This window comes from Scylla paramamosain, chromosome 28 (assembly GCF_035594125.1).
Source record: "Scylla paramamosain isolate STU-SP2022 chromosome 28, ASM3559412v1, whole genome shotgun sequence".
Lineage (NCBI taxonomy): Eukaryota > Metazoa > Arthropoda > Malacostraca > Decapoda > Portunidae > Scylla > Scylla paramamosain.
In genome coordinates, this window is record NC_087178.1 from 11,627,382 (window position 1) to 11,647,134 (window position 19,753).

At 41.7% G+C, this 19,753-nt stretch overlaps 1 protein-coding gene across 1 annotated transcript in view; it reads right to left on the minus strand.

The window, feature by feature from the left end:
• The window catches only part of LOC135114908 (uncharacterized), a 32,927-nt gene extending 15,470 nt beyond the window's left edge, over window positions 1-17,457 (minus strand). Inside the window, exon 1 of the mRNA XM_064031169.1 lies at window positions 17,102-17,457. Coding sequence (XP_063887239.1) covers window positions 17,102-17,109 — 8 coding nt within the window. The 5' untranslated portion in view covers window positions 17,110-17,457. The remainder of the gene's footprint in view (window positions 1-17,101) is intronic.
• Between the last annotated feature and the right edge of the window lie 2,296 nt (window positions 17,458-19,753).

A 19,753-nucleotide genomic window follows, 5' to 3' on the forward strand; every position in this document is an offset into this window, starting at 1 on the left:
CACAAAGTCTAAGTCCTGTAATGATGTTGCTACCCAGATTTGGGATTGGTGTCTGGAACATGACTCATGGGTTACATGCTCGCACATACCGGGGAAGGACAACACCTTGGCTGATGTAGCCTCTCGCAAGATTAATGACAGACATGAGTGGAAACTCGACTCACACATTTTTACTACCTTGTGTAATGTTTTTGGGACACCGTCCATTGATTTATTTGCCTCAAGGCTTAACAAACAGGTTAATACATTCTGTTCGTGGTTGCCAGATCCGGAGGCTAAATATTTTGATGCTTTTTCCTTGGACTGGTCAAACTTTGATTTGTCTTACATTTTCCCCCCATTCTCATTAATTGCTAGGTGCCTTCAGAAGTTACGTGCGGAGCAAGCACGAGGCTGGATGGTGGTTCCTCTGTGGCCGTCTCAGTTTTGGAACATGGACCTTAGTTGCTCTAAGACAGGTTGGACGTCCCAAGTGTCAGTGTACCTGGGCTGAGGAGTTCTAAGATTGAAAACCCCTCTCATGAATCGGATGACCAAAGGGTGATTTCCTGCCCTGCATCCATCCACCACAATGCCGAGAGAAGACAGGGCACCCCTCGCAGTGTTCACACACTCATAACCCACACCCCTGTCAAAGGTTTCCGTCAAAAAATTTACAATGTGACCTACAGTTGGAGAAGTGGGATCGACATTCCGTCTACCACAAAACAACGACCACCTCTGGACATGTGGGCGGTATTGCCTCTCAGTACCTGGTTTCCAGGAGGCAAGTATGATGTCCGCAGCTGCCGGCGAAACTCCTCGTTTCTGCAAGTTTTCCCTGACAGAAGGCATGCCATGAGCCTTGTGTGGGACATGATGGGGTGTGGATCTGTTGTGGACGGGTGTGTTAGAACATTCCTCCTGTTCGTTATCAAACGTGGGAAGTCTATTAGCAACTGGAGCAGCATGCCCATCCAAAACTGAGACGGCCACAGAGGAACCACCATCCAGCCTCGTGCTTGCTCCGCACGTAACTTCTGAAGGCACCTAGCAATTAATGAGAATGGGGGGAAAATGTAAGACAAATCAAAGTTTGACCAGTCCAAGGAAAAAGCATCAAAATATTTAGCCTCCGGATCTGGCAACCACGAACAGAATGTATTAACCTGTTTGTTAAGCCTTGAGGCAAATAAATCAATGGACGGTGTCCCAAAAACATTACACAAGGTAGTAAAAATGTGTGAGTCGAGTTTCCACTCATGTCTGTCATTAATCTTGCGAGAGGCTACATCAGCCAAGGTGTTGTCCTTCCCCGGTATGTGCGAGCATGTAACCCATGAGTCATGTTCCAGACACCAATCCCAAATCTGGGTAGCAACATCATTACAGGACTTAGACTTTGTGCCTCCCATTTCATTGACATAGTTTATGGCAGTGGTATTATCACAAAAAACTCTAACATGTCTACCTTCCAGCTCATGTTCAAATGCTTGCAAAGAGAATAGAATGGCTTTCATCTCCAGGATGTTAATGTGAAGCTCCTTTTCATCCAGGGACCAAGTACCACTTGTAATCTGACACCCCAAATGACCCCCCCAACCAAGGCTGGAGGCATCAGTAAATAAGTCGATGTCAGTACCTGGCCTAAAAATGTGTCTGTGGTGTCTGTCCACATTGTCTAATCACCAGGAAAGGTCTAGTTTCATGTCTGCAGTAATATTCAAAGGCCTGTCAAAATTACCATACTCCTGTTTCAAAGCGGCAATTTTTCCCCCCTCCAACTTCCTGTAGTGAAGTTTACCTAACTCCACTGCTGGGATCGCAGCCACCATGAGGCCGATCACCCTGGCCACCTCTCGAATGGGGGCAACATCTTTACACAAAAGTTCTGCACATCCTTGGCGAATTTTGATTAGTCTACACTCAGGTAAAGAGGCAGTCATGAACTTGGTGTTAATAACATTGCCTAGGTATTCAATACATTGTGTGGGGGTGAGAACAGACTTCTCCATATTGATACAAAAGCCTAACCTCTGCAACAGAGAAATGGTGGCCTGAATTGCCTGAAGACATCCTGAGTAAGAGTTACTGCAAATTAATGTCATCAATAAAGCTGGTGATAGTGTATCCTTCCTGCCTTAAAGTAGCAAATACTGGCTTCATCAGTTTGGTGAAAAGCCGAGGTCCCTCAGAAATGCCATTAGGGAGGCAGGTGAATTGATAGATAACACCTTGCCATGTAAAACATAAAAATCGTTGTTGCTCATCTGCAACCCTAACAGAATAATAAGCATGCCTGAGATCGACAGAAGCCAAAAAATCACCCTGGTTGATGAGCCTGATGGCCTGTTCAAAATTTTCCATTTTAAAATGTTTATATGGTATGTATTTGTTTAACCTCTCCAAGTTAAGAACCAGGCGAAATTCCCCGTTTTTCTTTTCTCGCAAAAAAATAGGAGAGATAACCTGCTGAGTTTGTTTGTGTGTGACTTTAATGACTTTAAGCTGTAAAAGTTTTTTGATCTCTCCAGAAATTATCCCCTGTTGCACAATGTTGAACCTGTATTCCAAATCATTAAAAAATAAAGGATGAATACTATCGACATCAATATCAAGGTGGCAATGCTGAACAATATCCAAAATGACAGGGTCACTGGTAATTTTACGCCACTCATGCAGGAAAGAGTGAAGTCTGCCAGCTTCAAAACATGCACTTGCCTGTAAGTTTACTGGGGCTGTCTGCTGCGGCCGCCCCGGCCCTTGGAGTTTTTTGGCTCCACATCCTGACGAGTGGAAGGCAGTCGTGGGGCAGCCCTGGAGCCATGCCTCTGTTGCCCGTAGGGTTGGAACCTGGCGTAATATCCCCTACTAGCAGGCTTGTTCCAATATCCACCAGGGCGTTTACCTGCAAACTTGCTAGTAAAGGCAGGCTTTGTCTGCGAGAACTTACTCCGCAGTTTCTCCGCTTCCTCAATTTGTCTGGCAGACTGGGACACATCGTCACCGAACAGAAAGCGAGTAATTGGCACCTATCTGAACAAAGATGAGCACATTTATAGTTTATCTCGCATTTCATGGCAAAACGCCTGGCCAAATTGTTCCTGTGATTGGCATTGCCTAGCAATGCCAATGCACCATTCAGCATGCTCACCTCATGTGCCAACTTGGGGTTACCTTCCTGTTCAGCCAAATCATCCAGTGCCACTAAGGATTTGGTGATAATGGTTGAAGCCCGCAGGATGTCCTTATTTACCTCCTTCAAGCGGAAGTCTGTCTTCCTGGCATCCAGCTTCAGGGCCTCCAACACCTGTGGGTTGCATTCCACTGGCGCAAGAGCATGGCAGTTATTAGGCCTCTTGACAACATCGTCCTCACACATGGCCTTGTAGTCCTCCTCTCTCATACCATTATCAAAGAGAAAGTTTACCATCTCTGCCACTCTATTGTCAATGTCAGCAACCACCGTGTCAGAAGGACCAAAGGCCTTAGTGCCCTGAATTAAGGTGCTGTCAGCAGGGGCGGCAGGCATCAACACTGCCTCATCCTCATTCATCCTGGCCGAGAAACCAGAAAAAGTGGCAGAACAAGGAGGCGACAAACCCCAGCCCCCCAGAGTACTGTCCTCCACAGTCACCGGCGCCGACCCAGTAGGGGGTGGTAGTTGCCGTCTGTCTGCCTGCAAGGCCTCCACTTCACCCCGCAAATCAGCCAAGGCGTCCAACACAACTGACCAAGGGGGAGGAGCAGGAGAAGCGCCGCGGGAAACACGTGCGTCAGCACTGTTACGTAATCTTACGCAACCATGCCTCCCACTCAAGCGATGAGATGAATGATCCCTGTGCCTGTCGTCGTCATCTTGAGGGCGAACAGTGGACCCAGGGAGAGGAGAAGGCCCACAGAAGGCACATGGGGCAGGAGGGGAAGGGGATCGAGAGGCAGAGGACGCTTCACCAGACTCCGACATGGCTGCCGCACTGCGATAAGGAGAACAAAGTCATAAGCTTCCCACACAGTTCCATCGTCAGTGGAGACCGATATACCCATAATACAACTCGCCTGGGAGTAATTATCATTTCGATAAGTGCATTTTGCCTGAGGGGATGGCAGTTGTTGCTTAACTGCACTGAGAGGGGAAGTGAGACTGCACTATGTGACAGACTTGCCCAGCACCATTGTATGTACCTCCATGCTGTTGGAAGTGCCTTCTCTACCCTGCTGTGATACTGAGTGCCAGGATAGTGAGTGTGTGTGGACAATGAGTGTATGTAGAGTTGCTGTGGTATGCAAGTATCAGTCAGGTGCTGTAAGCTGTGCCTGTGCAGTTTGGTGAATAAACAGTGTGTCTGGCAAGAGCTTGTGTGTTTCTCCCCTCCCCATGTGTAACAGCAGTGAGAGACCCTTGTCAGGCTGTTCAATATGCTTCCCTTGTGGATGGGCTGCAGGGACCCAGTGAAATCCTTCCCCAGGTCTCCATGGAGCTGTATTTGATGGCAAAAAAAAAAAAAAAACATGCTTAAAAAAAAAATAAATAAATAAATAAATACAAAAAAAAAGTCTCCAATAATGAGCCAGTGTCTTATAAGGCCAAGCTTCAGCTTTGACGCAGTGGCTAGTGGTAAGTCTATGGCAACAGTGGCCCTTAAATCAAACCCCAAACATCTTCGCACATGTAAACAAAGTGATGACTGCTTCTACACCATAAAAACAACTTTTTTGCTAGATAATTATGCACAACAGGTCAGACTTACTGGTAATTTATATAAAATAAAATTATAATATTTTTTTTATAAATAAAATTTATAAAAAAATAACCAGTAAGGAAGAAACTGAGTGATGATGTTTACATTGCATGTACCAAAACAAAATAGTGGTCAGTTACGCACCAAACCTGACAACACACATAAGATTCACTGTGTTCCTTAGTATGATGTCATTATTCCTTGAGGTAAGACACACCTTCATACAACTGAAACTGCCCCCATCTTTTAACATTCTTACCTTGCATACATGTTCAACAAAACTTGAAGCTAATGAGAAAGTATCACTTTTTTTATTTATTATTATTTATTTTATTTTTTTTTTAGAAAATAGTTTATACCTAACAAAACAAAAGATTTTATAAGTGAAGAGAGCGTCGTGAGGTAGGGCAGCTTGTGGTGATGGCACTGAATATTTCAACAAAAAATATGTTGTAGAGAATAAGGTAAATCTATTTTCACACATTCTAATGCTTTGAAAATTTACTAAAATATTACAACTAGAATTATGTGAAGAATGATGATAAAAAAAAAAATGTGATGTACAAACTTTACTGAATATTCATTCATATGGAAAATGACTAAACTTATATAATAACAATATTAATAATGTATTATTGTTACTGTTGTTATTATTATTACTATTATTATTATTATTATTATTATTATTATTAGTAGTAGTAGTAGTAGTAGTAGTAGTAGTAGTTGTTGTAATAGTAGTAATAGTAGTAGTGTATATATATATATATATATATATATATATATATATATATATATATATATATATATATATATATATATATATATATATATATATATATATATATATACATATATATGCACACAGTGGCACCTTGTGAATTTTTATTATTTTTTTTCTTATTGGTTAATGTTGTGTCCTAAACATAGAATTGAATGAAAATAACCTAATTATAGATTAAAAAAAAAAAATACAGTTAAACAAAAACATGAATTGCCATATGCCTCAATGTATAAGATGGCACTTGAATCATCCCCCCCAAAAAAAATACAAAAAACAGGTCATCCTATACATCAGATACAAAAAAAGACCTTCAGATTTTGTGCAAAATACTATTCTAAATAAAGACCAACCTCAAAACAGTGAGTCATCGAATGTTCCTGGCATCTTCAGTCTTGAAAACAGTTGTGTGCACAAATTTTATTTTGCATTAAAATTCTCTCTCTCTCTCTCTCTCTCTCTCTCTCTCTCTCTCTCTCTCTCTCTCTCTCTCTCTCTCTCTCTCTCTCTCTCTCTCTCTCTCTCTCTCTCTTGTCCTACTTCCCATTTCTCTCTCTCTCTCTCTCTCTCTCCTCTCTCTCTCTCTCTCTCTCTCTCTCTCTCTCTCTCTCTCTCTTGTCCTACTTCCCAATTTCTCTCTCTCTCTCTCTCTCTCTCTCTCTCTCTCTCTCTCTCTCTCTCTCTCTCTCTCTCTCTCTCTCTCTCTCTTGTCCTACTTCCCATTTTCTCTCTCTCTCTCTCTCTCTCTCTCTCTCTCTCTCTCTCTCTCTCTCTCTCTCTCTCTCTCTTGTCCTACTTCCCATTCTCTCTCTCTCTCTCTCTCTCTCTCTCTCTCTCTCTCTCTCTCTCTCTCTCTCTCTCTCTCTCTCTCTCTCTCTCTCTCTCTCTTGTCCTACTTCCCATTTTCTCTCTCTCTCTCTCTCTCTCTCTCTCTCTCTCTCTCTCTCTCTCTCTCTCTCTCTCTCTCTCTCTCTCTCTCTCTCTCTCTCTCCCTCTCTCTTGTCCTACTTCCCATTCTCTCTCTCTCTCTCTCTCTCTCTCTCTCTCTCTCTCTCTCTCTCTCTCTCTCTCTCTCTCTCTCTCTCTTGTCCTACTTCCCATTTTCTCTCTCTCTCTCTCTCTCTCTCTCTCTCTCTCTCTCTCTCTCTCTCTTGTCCTACTTCAAATTCTCTCTCTCTCTCTCTCTCTCTCTCTCTCTCTCTCTCTCTCTCTCTCTCTCTCTCTCTCTCTCTGTAAAAGTAAGAACAATCCTGAGAATTGATAAATAGAACGAGACATAGAAAATTAAAATAGATGTATATGAGTGAGAGAGTGAGAAAGGATGAAGTTAAAATAATAAGGAATGAAGGAAGGGGAGAGAGAGTGAGGTATGACTCCCTTGTCTCTTATCTCTGCCAGATAAAAGGGAGAGGAAGTGAAAGAGAGGGAGGCTTAAGACCAGAGAAAGAGGAAGAAAGAGGAAAGGAACAATGAGAGGAAGGGACATATGGGGAAGGAGAGTACATGGGGCAAAAAAGGAAGGAGAGAGAGAGAGAGAGAGAGAGAGAGAGAGAGAGAGAGAGAGAGAGAGAGAGAGAGAGAGAGAGAGAGAGAGAGAGAGAGAGAGAGAGAGAGAGAGAGAGAGAGAGAGAGAGAGAGAGAGAGAGAGAGAGAGAATTTTATTAGTAGTAACAATATTTGTGTGTAGTGTGCTTCTGCCTCAACTCCACTGCCATAGCCATAGGCTTAGAAGCCTAAGTATCTGTACCACGACTGCATTAGATATGGAGTATTTATTAGATACCCTCTTTTCAAGAAAAAAGTGCATCTAATGCACCAGCAAATATAATATATATATATATTGCTGGGTAGCATGTTCCACTTAATAGTACAGCAGCACCGCACAGCACACTACAGAGTCATGGCTCGCCAACAGTGTCGCACCAGTGTCTCCTCTAGTATTCCACACTGTAACAGACCATGCAAGTGTCACACATACACCTCAGCGTCAGATACTCACTGTCTCAAACTGCCAGGGCACACAATCCTCACAGCATGCTCCGTGACACAGTCACGGAGTGGCAGCAGTGGGCAACTAGCGTTGTAGTGTAACACAAGGGGAGCATATTGCAGACTGTTGGCACAGGTGTTGTGTAGGTGGGAAACAGATGCTCTCTCTCTCCTGGATTCACTTCTTTTTGGTGTCAAAGTCATTGGCAGGAAACAGGTGCTCGCTCTCTCCTGGCTTCACTTCTATCTGGCATTGCAGTGTGCCATAGACAATAAATAAGCGCTCTCTTTCTTATGGGGACTGTTTGCAGCTTCTTATATAAGGTCAGTCCCTCTGTGATTGGCCAGCACACTGCTGCTTTCCTGACCAATCACCTTCCATGTAACTTCTGGTCCCTCTAGGCTGCCTCTGCTAGCAGCTACTGCATCATTGCCAATGCCTACCTTCACCACCCAGTGGCACGGTGCTACCAACAGCACCTCCAGCTGCAGCAATATATATAATATATATATATATATATATATATTATATATATATATATATATATATATATAAATATATATATATATATATATATATATATATACTCGTATATATATATATATATATATATATATATATATATATATATATATATATATATATATATATACTATATATATATATATATATATATATATATATATATATATATATATATATATATATATATATATTTCCTGGCATATTAGATGCACCCATAATTTGGCAAGGATATTTTAAAAAATACAATAAGCTCCATTTTTCCCTGAACTTTATAGCTAATCTCTCAACCAGGCTTTGGTCCAAGTTGCAGCTCAAACCAGCAGAGAAGAGTAGGAAATATCACGCCAGTTTATCCGTGATCATAACTGTCGCTAAACAATTATGACTGTGATATTACCTTATGCTGCTTTCTGCCTTTCTCTGTGTTCAAAATGTTCCACAATTGGCTGAAGAGTTACAGATGACACCTGTGTGCCTATCACACATGATGAACTTCTCTCAGCAGTTAAATTGGGCAAGTCAACAGCTCCTGGCAAGGATGGCATCACCTATGACATCCTCAATACCCTCCTGGAGATAAAGGTAGACAACCCTCTCTTAGACCTATTTAACATGTCTCTCACTGCAGGCAAGCTTCCTCACTCATGAAAAACAGCCATTATCATCCCAATCCCCAAAGGTGATGGCACCTTTTGCCCCATTTCTCTCACCAGCTGTCTGTGTAAGATGATGGAACAGGTAATATTGAACAGGCTTATATATAAGGTGGGCCATGTACTCTCTGGCAATATACATGGCTTCCTAAAAGGTCATTCCACAAGTCATTGTTTTGTTGAGTGCCTTATAAATAAGGATGCTACCTGCAGAGCTTTCGTTGATCTCAAGGGTGCCTTTGACAGGGCCAACAAAGATGTTATTATGAAGGAACTCATTCTCAAAGGTGTCAAAGGTAGATTATTAGGATGGATCATGGACTATTTGTACAATAGAACAGCACAGGTTTGGTTTCAAGGTGCAGTCTCCTCTGAGGAAGTCTTTGAGCTTGGAACACCACAGGGTGGAGTCCTTAGTCTAATCCTTTCAACGTTTTAATGGACAAAATTGCGCATTGTTCCTTCCCGCAGGGCACCCAGGTCCTCATCTATGCTGACGACATACTCCTCCAATGCCCCACACCCAGGACTCTCTGGTTAGCTCTGTTGCAACTAGCAGCATTGTGTGTTCAAATGGGACTTGTAATTAATGAATGTAAAACCAAATTTCAAGCCAAAGGGAAGGTCTCTCGTCTGCCCACTGCAAATAATGTTCCCATCCCTAGAGTTCATACACACAAGTACCTGGGTGTACAGCTGAGTTTCAGGAAGTCACTCCACGCTGTACACTATGTTTGAGACCTCTGTCTGCCACGGCTAGTGCCACTTTGGCTGCTAGCAAACAGGGGCCTGGTGGCTGGCATTCCAGTCCTAAGGATGTTCTATATATCTGTTGTATGGTCCCTCATTGACTACGCAGCTCCTATTTTAGTACAGTTTAGTGCCACCCAGCTCCGTCCCCTAGAGCTTGTTCAGAATGAAGCCGAAACACCGTTTCGGTGTTGATATTCACTCACTGCATCAGCCCAAGAGGTACTGGCTCCCTCATGTGCTGCAAGACATGTTCATGACTAAATTATCCAAGTACCCCCATGTTCAGGCTATTCATGTTTATTGTGATGGTTCAGTCAATGGCAGCAGGTCTGGATGTGGGCTGTTCATCCGCGACTACATTTCTGCCAATCGCTACACTGACACTGAGGTTTCCAGGCAGCTCCCTGCACACATGTCCTCCACTAGGGCAGAATTGTATGCTGTTCTAGAGGTGCTCCATATTGTGGCACCTCTCTGTAAGGATGTATTCTTCTTTGTTGACAGTCAGGCTGCACTGTATGCACTCCAATCTACCTCCTCCATGGAATGTGATCTAATTAATAAATGTCTTGATCTTATCCACACCCTAGAAGGTGCTAGTGCCACGGTTCACTTCACCTGGATACCCTCTCATGTAAGTATCCCGCTTAATGAAGAGGCAGACTGCCTTGCTCAATGTGCCCTTCAGGACGACACAGTGGACCCTGGTGCTGAATACACTCTAGGCTATGTTAAGAGTAGCATTAAGGACTTTGTACATAGTAGCATTAGTGATCAGTTGGAGTTTTGTAGCCATAAGGGCAGTGGCAGTAGTCTTCACTATGTACGTGTCTCCCAGAGCTGTGCTTATACCTATGGGAGACACACTGCATCACATGATAGGGTGGCAATGAGGCTCAGATTAGGCTATAAATACTTTTAGGAAGTCAGTGCTTCTCCTGGCATGTGCCGTGTGCTGTGTGCTGCACCAAGGGGACACACTCTGCGTCATTATGTCACGGAATGTCCTCTCATTGCTAAATTTAGGCTGCAAGGTCAACATGACTTGTATACCCTCATTGACCATTTCTTAGACTCAGCCACTCTCAGGGCTATACTCAAGGAATATCCTACGTTTGCTCCCAGACTGTAGGATATTTATGCAATAAGGTGTGCAATATCTGTATTTATTTATTTACTTATATTCTTGTAATGTATATTATATTTTTATATTTTTGATACTCTACCCTTAAGTCTTTTGCCCAGGGGGTGGGTGGCAAGGTCCGTCCTCCTCCTTTGTTGTATTTCATTATTAATGCAACAATAAATGTATCAATCAATCTGTCAATCACCATAACCCATAGGCCTACTGAAACCTAACCATTGGGCCATAAGATGCAAGCTGATTCTTGGAGCATTTTTTGGGGGAAAAAGGTGTCTTATATGGCAGTGTATATATATATATATATATATATATATATATATATATATATATATATATATATATATATATATATATATATATATATATATATATATATATATATATATATATATATATATGCCTCTGTTGCTGTGTGTGTGGCAAGAAAAGCCATAAACTTCTTGGTGTTCAGCTGGATTTATTCCTTACAGATGCCAAAAGGTATGTATATGTGCTTTTTCAGATACATTTTAGTCATTAGCAGAAAATACAAGGTGTCTTTAAGCAGGTGATTGCTGAACTGATGCCGCCAGCCACAAGTTTTACTTGATGAATTAAATTCTGTGGTGTATGTGATAAATCCATATAACAGGAATGTCTTATATAATAAGATATATAATAATATATATGTCTAGCATGTTCAAATAATTTCAAGTAAAATGTATTATGAAATACAAGTACAGAGTACCAGGTATGTGGGCATTCTCACTGAGGCAGGATAGAATTACTTTGTATGGCACTTGTGGAAAAAGTGGGATTCTGGGCTGGCTGACCCTGCGTCCTGTTGGTGTGAATTACCATTTATGAATTTTTGTTGCAGCGTTACCACATTCACTAAGCAAGGATACTGCCACACTGGGCGGCTCTCTCTCTCTCTCTCTCTCTCTCTCTCTCTCTCTCTCTCTCTCTCTCTCTCTCTCTCTCTCTCTCTCTCTCTCTCTCTCTCTCTCTCTCTCTCTCTCTCTCTCTCTTTCTCTCTCTCTCTCTCTCTCTCTCTCTCTCCCCAGGCAAGAGATGTAGGCCCATATTAATAAAGATTCCTAGAAGTACCACTAGAATCACTCCTAACAGTGCTTTCATTCTTGATTTTGCTCCTAGAAGTTGTTCCTATAAGCAACCTTTACTTTCTAAGTAAAAGTTACTTCTAGCAGTAGAAATGCTAATAATATAGCTGCTTTTCTAAATGTAGCAACACTATTTTTAATCAGATATACTTGTGATATTATCTTGAATATTACTAAATAATTTTAGTGTCAAAATCTTTCAAGAACTAACTCTCCTCGTGACTTCTGACACCTAGCCAAAAACATCTCCAGTAACTTTGCTTCTTCATCATTCCCTCTTTTATTTAAACCTGATGGTACCACTGCCATATCATCTATTTCTAAAGCTGAACTTTTCACTCAAACCTTTGCTGAAAACTCTACTTTGGATAATTCAGGGCTTGCTCCTCTTTCTCCTCCATCCTCTGACTACTTCATGATACCTATTAAGATCCTTTGCAGTGATGTTTTCCATGCCCTCAGAATGCTTATGGACCTGGTGGGATCCCTCCTATTTTTCTCTGAAACTGTGCCTCATGCTTGCACCTCACCTAGTCGTACTCTTTCAACTTTGTCTATGAACATCTACCTTTCCTTCTTGCTAGAAATTTGCCTACATTCAGTTGTTTCTTAAACAGGGTGATTGTTCTGATCTCTCAAACTACTGTCCTATTGCTTTAATTTCCTCCCTACATAAAGTTTTTAATCTATCCTCAAACATCTATCACTTCACAACCTTCTATCTGATTTCCAGTATAGGTTCTATCAAGGCTGCTCTAATGGTGATCTTCTGGCTTTCATTAATGATTCTTGGTCATCCTCTTTCAGAGATTTTGGTGAAACTTTTGCTGCTGCCTTAGACATATCAAAAGCTTCTGATAAAGTCTGGCATAAAGCTTTGATTTCCAAACTACCCTCCTACAGCTTGTATTCTCTCTGTAACTTCTTCTTAAGTTTCCTTTCTGACTTCTATTACTGCTGTGGTAGACAGTCACTGTTCTCTTAAATCTATTAACAGTGTTGTTCCTCAGGGTTTTGTCCTGTCACCCACTCTCTTCCTATTATTCATCAATGATGCTGTGCTGCTGTGTTTCTCAAAACAGTGACAGGGTATTCAACTGCATGAATCTCAACAGTGCCTGGACACAAGAATGGACGACACCAGTCTAAACCAAACCTCACAGATGCCAATGAGGTAACAACAGATGAGGGGACGGTACTCCCTGCCTTCCTGGTCCTGAGACACAACCAAAGTCACTGGCTTCTGAGGGATCTTGGAAGCAGTGGCAGTCACTAACTTGGGGCAGTTACATTTTAAAATGGCCAGTATTTTTACAATAATGGCACATGGGCTGGGTTCTGTACGCAGGAGTGCTGTGTTGCATGCTCCCAGTCTGTCTGCATTGAGGGCTGGGTAGAGACAAGGCCGACTCATCCCAACTTATTACTGAAGCCACTACTATAATGTAGTATAATGTATATAACTCTAGACAAACTGGCACCTGCCATGTCACCAGACACAACATCCCTGACCCAAACCATTCTGTTACCTTTTTCTCATTAAACTCCAGAATTAACTTTAAACTCTTTACCATCTGGCTTTCTACATTACCTTCCCTCTCTCTTCCTCTCCTCAAGCCATGAGGTGAATTAACTTCTATCCATGTCTTCTCCAACTCAAACATCCAGTTCTTTTCAGCTTCCTCCTTTTCCCTTTCTGCCTCAAGTGTTTTCATTTCTTTCTCATACATCTTTGCCTTCTCCTTCTCCTCCTTTTCTGCTTCGAGCCTCTTGGCTTCCCTCTCAGCCTCAAGCCTCCTAGCTTTCCTAGTCTCCTTAGTCTTTAATCTCCTCTTCTTGACTTCTGCTTCCAGCTCCATTCTCCTCATCTCAACTTGAATCTCAACTTCTCAGGCATTCCTTCTGTCTGGGAATATCCACCAGTACTATGAGCAGGACTTATATGTCTGTGGGCACTACCTGTAGGACTCTGTCTCCTGACACCAATCTGTGTCTAATCTACACTGCCACTCCCAGCAGAAGCTGGAGACTCAGGTCATGAGTCACCTCAGCTACCAACCTTGCCCTCCATGGTGTAAACTAAGTGTAGGAAAACAAAGAACAATGAAACAAACAAACACCAGTCTCCAACACATGGCTATGAAGCTTCTAACAGTCCTGGCGAGGTCGTCATTTTCTGTTATGAGCACAAATCCCTGTCCTTCCCACAGCTACCTCAAATGGACTAGCTTCCCCCAAGTCATCCCTTATGTGACTGAGTACAAAGCTTAAGATGGGTTACAAGGTTCTCTTTAGACTCTTGCACCCTTTACCAGATGGTCATAACAACAGGTTACACACATGAGGTTGTCAGTCTGTTTCTCCCACCCACAGACAAGGAAATATTACAATAACAACTAACTCCAACAACTGGGAAAGAATCGTCAGCCACATTCTAGTGAGAGACAGTTTCAACAAATGACAAACACATAATTATAAAGATTATAATGTTCTACAGAATACCACCCTTTCAGACAACAAGACAAAATCCTCCCACTTCTGTAGAACACTATCTCCTCCTGAGCAATATGATATTCAACTTCCTAGAAGACAAGCTCTGTCCCCTTTAAGAAATGACACAGCCCAGGGAAGGAAGATAATCTACTACAAGGCAGCGTACACTAATCCTCTGTGTCTCAAGGCATTGAGAACACCCCAGATCGCAGTAGCATTAAACAAACAAAATATACACAGACAAATTGCCTACATAATAAACTGTAACACCAAGTATTTGCCTCACTATGAAGTGAGGAGTCACATCTTAATATATGCTGAGTGCCTTATAAGAATGCACTCATAGGCAAGCTGATGGAGACCCCTAACACTATGTATATAATGAGCAGGGGCATACTGCAGTAACTTAATCAAATACCCTTTCATAGCAACTGCCCTGTCTAGCTGTATCCTGCCTGGTCTCACTGAAAACTCTGCCTACCATGGTACATTTGTCTTGTCCAAGCTACTGACTGACTGACTCAAAGTGTGGGAAATGTGCCATGCTGAGCTCTCTGTGGTCATGAGGGCATGACTCATGTGGGAGGGAAGGAGGGAGATGGAAGGGGAACCCAACCTTGCCCAACCACCTTGCACTCTCACTCACATTAGATGTTAACATGGTACAATAAGACGCTTTTCTTCTGAAAATTTTGGTAACTAAACTATGGGGGACTGGGTGCTGTACTGATTATGGTATGAGCATTGAAAACTCTTTAGCTAACTACTGGGTGAGATTCAAAATGAAAGGATAATTAGAAGTAGGAAAAATTATGTGGGGAAGAAGAGTGACTTAGCACAGAGAATCTTACAATTAACTTGGTAGTGGGCTTACCTACATGTAAGGAATGTGTCACCTTCTCTCTCTCTCTCTCTCTCTCTCTCTCTCTCTCTCTCTCTCTCTCTCTCTCTCTCTCTCTCTCTCTCTCTCTCTCTCTCTCTCTCTCTCTCTCTCTCTCTCTCCCCTTCATCTCTCTTCTCATCTCTCCTTCCTTCTTTTCTCCCATCTCCCTCTTTGCATTCTCATTTCTCCCTCTAATTATGGCCTACATCACATGTTGCTTTGAGAAGGACAGCACTCATCATCACATACTATCCTACTCAGGTCTAACACCTGACACATAACAACGATTTGTCCACATGAAGTCCCTAACAATGCTGTGGGTGTCTTCTGAGCAGCAAGCAACACATTATGGCTGGCAGCCTCACTAAACACTGCCTCTTGATGCTATACCATTGCACCAGTTACAACACTCTTACAACTCCCACAAGAAAGAGTAACATCTCTTATCATCCCCAGACCAGGGAAAACAACACTCACCATAACACAGGGGAGAGGGACCCCAGACAAGAGGTAATCAGTCTTGCTAGCTCAACAAACATGGCAACAATCAACAAACATGGCTGTACCCAGCCACCAAAACTGCCACAACTGCTCTTGATTCAATGTGACTCTAAATCAGCCAACTACTGGGCCTCCATGTGCTACCTTCACATGTGCCTTCTTAACTGCAGATGGCATAACAAACTGGAGCATCAAACTTCTGTCCTTTCTCCACCAGCTATGCACAATATTGTTATCTTCTACTAACTCCTCCTGACTCTCTACTTCCTTGCTGCTCTCTCCTGCCTTGGCAAGAAGTAGGGCCACACATTCCCAAGGGACAGAATCCTCTTCTGATACATAAGCAGCTGTAGCCTCAGCTATCACAAGGGTGGCTCACTGTGTGAGCTAACACCCTTGTATCTAGTCCTGACAGGGGAGTAGTTTGCTCCCCATCTCTTGTACACTCCTCAGGGAAGGAATCTCCTACTTCCCCAGCAAAGTTAGGAACCTCCACACCCTCAGCAGTGATACCTAACATGCCAGACACATCATACTGGGTTCAGACTGAGTACCACCACCAGGATGCTCTGCAGGGTGAGGCAAGCCAGCAAACAAACTAACTCAAACACTGTCCTCACCCTTGGCAACACTCCCAACAAAGTCATGTACCTCCTGTGGCAACTCTGCTCTGTTGCAGTCAGCCCCAGCACAATGACTCCAAGACAAGTTCAACTCTAGATCGCCCAAATCCTCACCAGCAGTGAGACAGGCCTCTGGGCACTCTGCCCTCACTGCAGATCTACATCCACTCTGTACTCTTCTTTCAGTGACCCTGCCTTATTACAGTTGATCCCATGAGTTACAGAGGGTGCAGTTGCCTGATGTTGGGGTGCTCACCTCACCTTAGTGCAAGTAACAACATTACTCAAGTCTGAATTCTCTCCACCAATGCCTCCTCTGAGATTCTGGCCACAGATGGAAGACTCACCTGCCAGGTCATTCCTTAGAAGAAAATCAACACCTGACACTGGCAGGTCTTCTGCTTGTGCCATTGGCACCTCTGCAGTCATTAGTGGACACACAAGCCTCATCTCTGCTGTGGCAAAGCTTTCTACACCACTAATTCCCTGGCACCACACAAGCTTATCTGAGGCAACTTGCCTCACAGTAGCATTTTATTAATTATTGTATTATACAGTCCTCTAATGCCAGAAAACCACAGCTGTGAACCCAGACATTAGTAGCACTTGACACACACAACACAGAATGATCCACAACAATACACTGCACTTAGGCAGGAAGGAGGAGAGCAATACTCTGCACAAGGACACAGCAGATGCCAGACATATTAGAACTGCTAGTGGAGTCACTCTCCACCAGCAGGAACAGCAGGAAACTAAGGAAGGGCCACACACCATTCAGTCCACACTCAAATCTAGACCTTCCATGGGGTGAAAATACTAAGCAATATAATCAAGACCTCCCATAGGGTCAAAATAATAACCAATATAACAAGGCGTCATACCAGCATTCCACATGTAGATATAAATCAACAGTATCCTCCCTTATACACACCTTAACATGCCTTTCTCTATGCCAAGTGTCTACTCCTTATGATATCTGGGCTTCTACTGAGCTGCATGCACAGGAAATGTTGTTGACTTGCCCTGGTGATGTCAGGCACATGACAGAGGCAGGGAAGGGGGAAGTGGAGCTGGGGAGTGAATTCCATCCCACGTACTCTTCTTCCCTCCACTGAATCTAACTCTAAAAGGAACATTACATTTAAAAAAATTATTACACTCTTATTAGAGGTGCTGGGTGAAAACTTATTACACTATGGGAGGGAGCAACTCTTCTACACTATTAACCACTAGTTTTAACTTTCAGAAAGAATGAGAAATGGGGAAATTAAGTTGCGAAGGACAATTTCTATTTTATATAAGGTTTATAGTAATATACAGTGTGGCTTGACTTGATGCATCAGTGACTCATTCCTTGTCTCTTTTCTTTTTTCTTTATCTTTCTCTGTTCTCTATCTTCTTGCTATCTCTACTCTGTCTCGCTGTACATAATATAAGTACAGCAGGGTACGTGACAATGAACATGAATCGTTTCAATGTAGTATTCATTAGGGCAAATGTGTGTTATGGGAAATGAAGAACCTATGGGAAAAAATTAATTAGTTTCAGGGAACCAGAAAATAATAAAAAAATTAACTGGTTTCTGGGAACCAGTAAATAACAAAAAAATCCACAGTTTTCGAAAAAAAATAATAAAATGAGCACAGTTCCACTACTACATTTGAGATAACACAACAAATATAAACATTATCCTCCCTAGTTTCACACCTAATCCTAAATTCTCACCATTCCGAGTTTTGCACATTATCACCATGAGTTTCATGCTGTTTTGACAAGTATTGGTCACATTTACCCCTCTCTCTCTCTCTCTCTCTCTCTCTCTCTCTCTCTCTCTCTCTCTCTCTCTCTCTCTCTCTATTTAGCAATCCTAAGGATTGCTAAATAGAATATGACTGATTGAGAGTGAAAATTAATTATGTATATGAGTGAGAAAGTGAGAAAGGATGAAACAAAATATTACATAAAATGAATGAATGAGAGAGAGAGAGAGAGAGAGAGAGAGAGAGAGAGAGAGAGAGAGAGAGAGAGAGAGAGAGAGAGAGAGAGAGAGAGAGAGAGAGAGAGAGCATGGTATCACTCCCTTGTCACTTACCTCTGACAGATAAGGGGGAGGCAGGTTACAGGCAGGGAAGTTTGAGACAAGAGGAAAGAGAGGAGAGGAAAGGGAAAAAAGGGAGGAAGGGATAGGTGTCAAATAGGTGTGCAGTAGCTTGCATGACTGGAAAGTTAGTCTTGCAAGTCTTAGTTTATTATTCTGATTAATCTTTTATTAAAATTTCAGTGGTTGCATGAATGGCAAATTCACCTTGACAGTTTTGGCCCGTTAATCCAATTGAATTTTTATTAAAATTCCAGTCCTTCCACAAGTGGCAAGTTCATCATGCCAGTTTTGGTTCGTTATTCCAATTAAATATTTGTAAAAATTTAACTGTGTTATTTCAGTTGTACATTATAACGATCATGCATTGTCGTGTACCCTACTGTATATGTATATGTGTACACACACACACACACACACACACACACACACACACATATATATATATATATATATATATATATATATATATATATATATATATATATATATATATATATATATATATATATATATATATATATATATATATATATATATATATATATATATATATATATATATATATATATATATATATATATATATATATATATATATATATATATATATATATATATATATGTGTGTGTGTGTGTGTGTGTGTGTGTGTGTGTTAGTGGGTGTGTGTTACATTTCTCTGTAGTATATGAACAATTGGGATCTGGGACAATTCTGTCACTGGGACAATTTTTTTCATGACTGCCTTTGATAAAATCATCTCTAGGATGATTCTGTTGCCTGTGTTGATTTTTTCACAATAGTTCCCATCACAGCACTGGTAGGCAGCTTCCTATCTTTGTTGGTAAGAGGCATTATTCAATCCTAGTTTAACTTTCTCCAACCAAAAATCTTGCTTTCCCACTAGGTAGGGGGATTGGATTATCAAAAAAAAAAAAAGAAAAAAAAGGAAATAGAGCCACATGACTCATATTGATAATTACCAAAGAAAGTTTTAGCATTTTGGCTGATTTACTGGACATTGAGTTCAAGGTGCTGATCAAAGTTCTTTATATTTGCTACCCATAAATTCATGAAACTAGAAGATGAGGGTGCAAAGTCAGTATGTGATGAGAAAGGAAATTCTGATCACATAATATGGCAAAACATAATGATGCATTGTAAAATAATTGAGAGCTGCCTAGCTTTCTTCCATTCCCTACTGACAGACTGTTTCTTGACTGTTTTACCTTCCTGGGATTTGCTCAATGGACTGATGAGCCCACTAATATTAAAGATAGCAATACATTAGATTTTTTTCTTGTTGCTGAAACAGATCTGGTGATATCTGCCAATGTGTTCCCACCCTTCCCTAATTGTGATCATTGTGTAATTAAATGTTTTCCTGCTCTAGACTGTGCCACTTTATTTTTTTTAGCTCAAAGTCAATGAGTTCCTGTTCACAATTGATTGTGATTTTGAGTTTTCTGCTTTTGTCTGTTAATG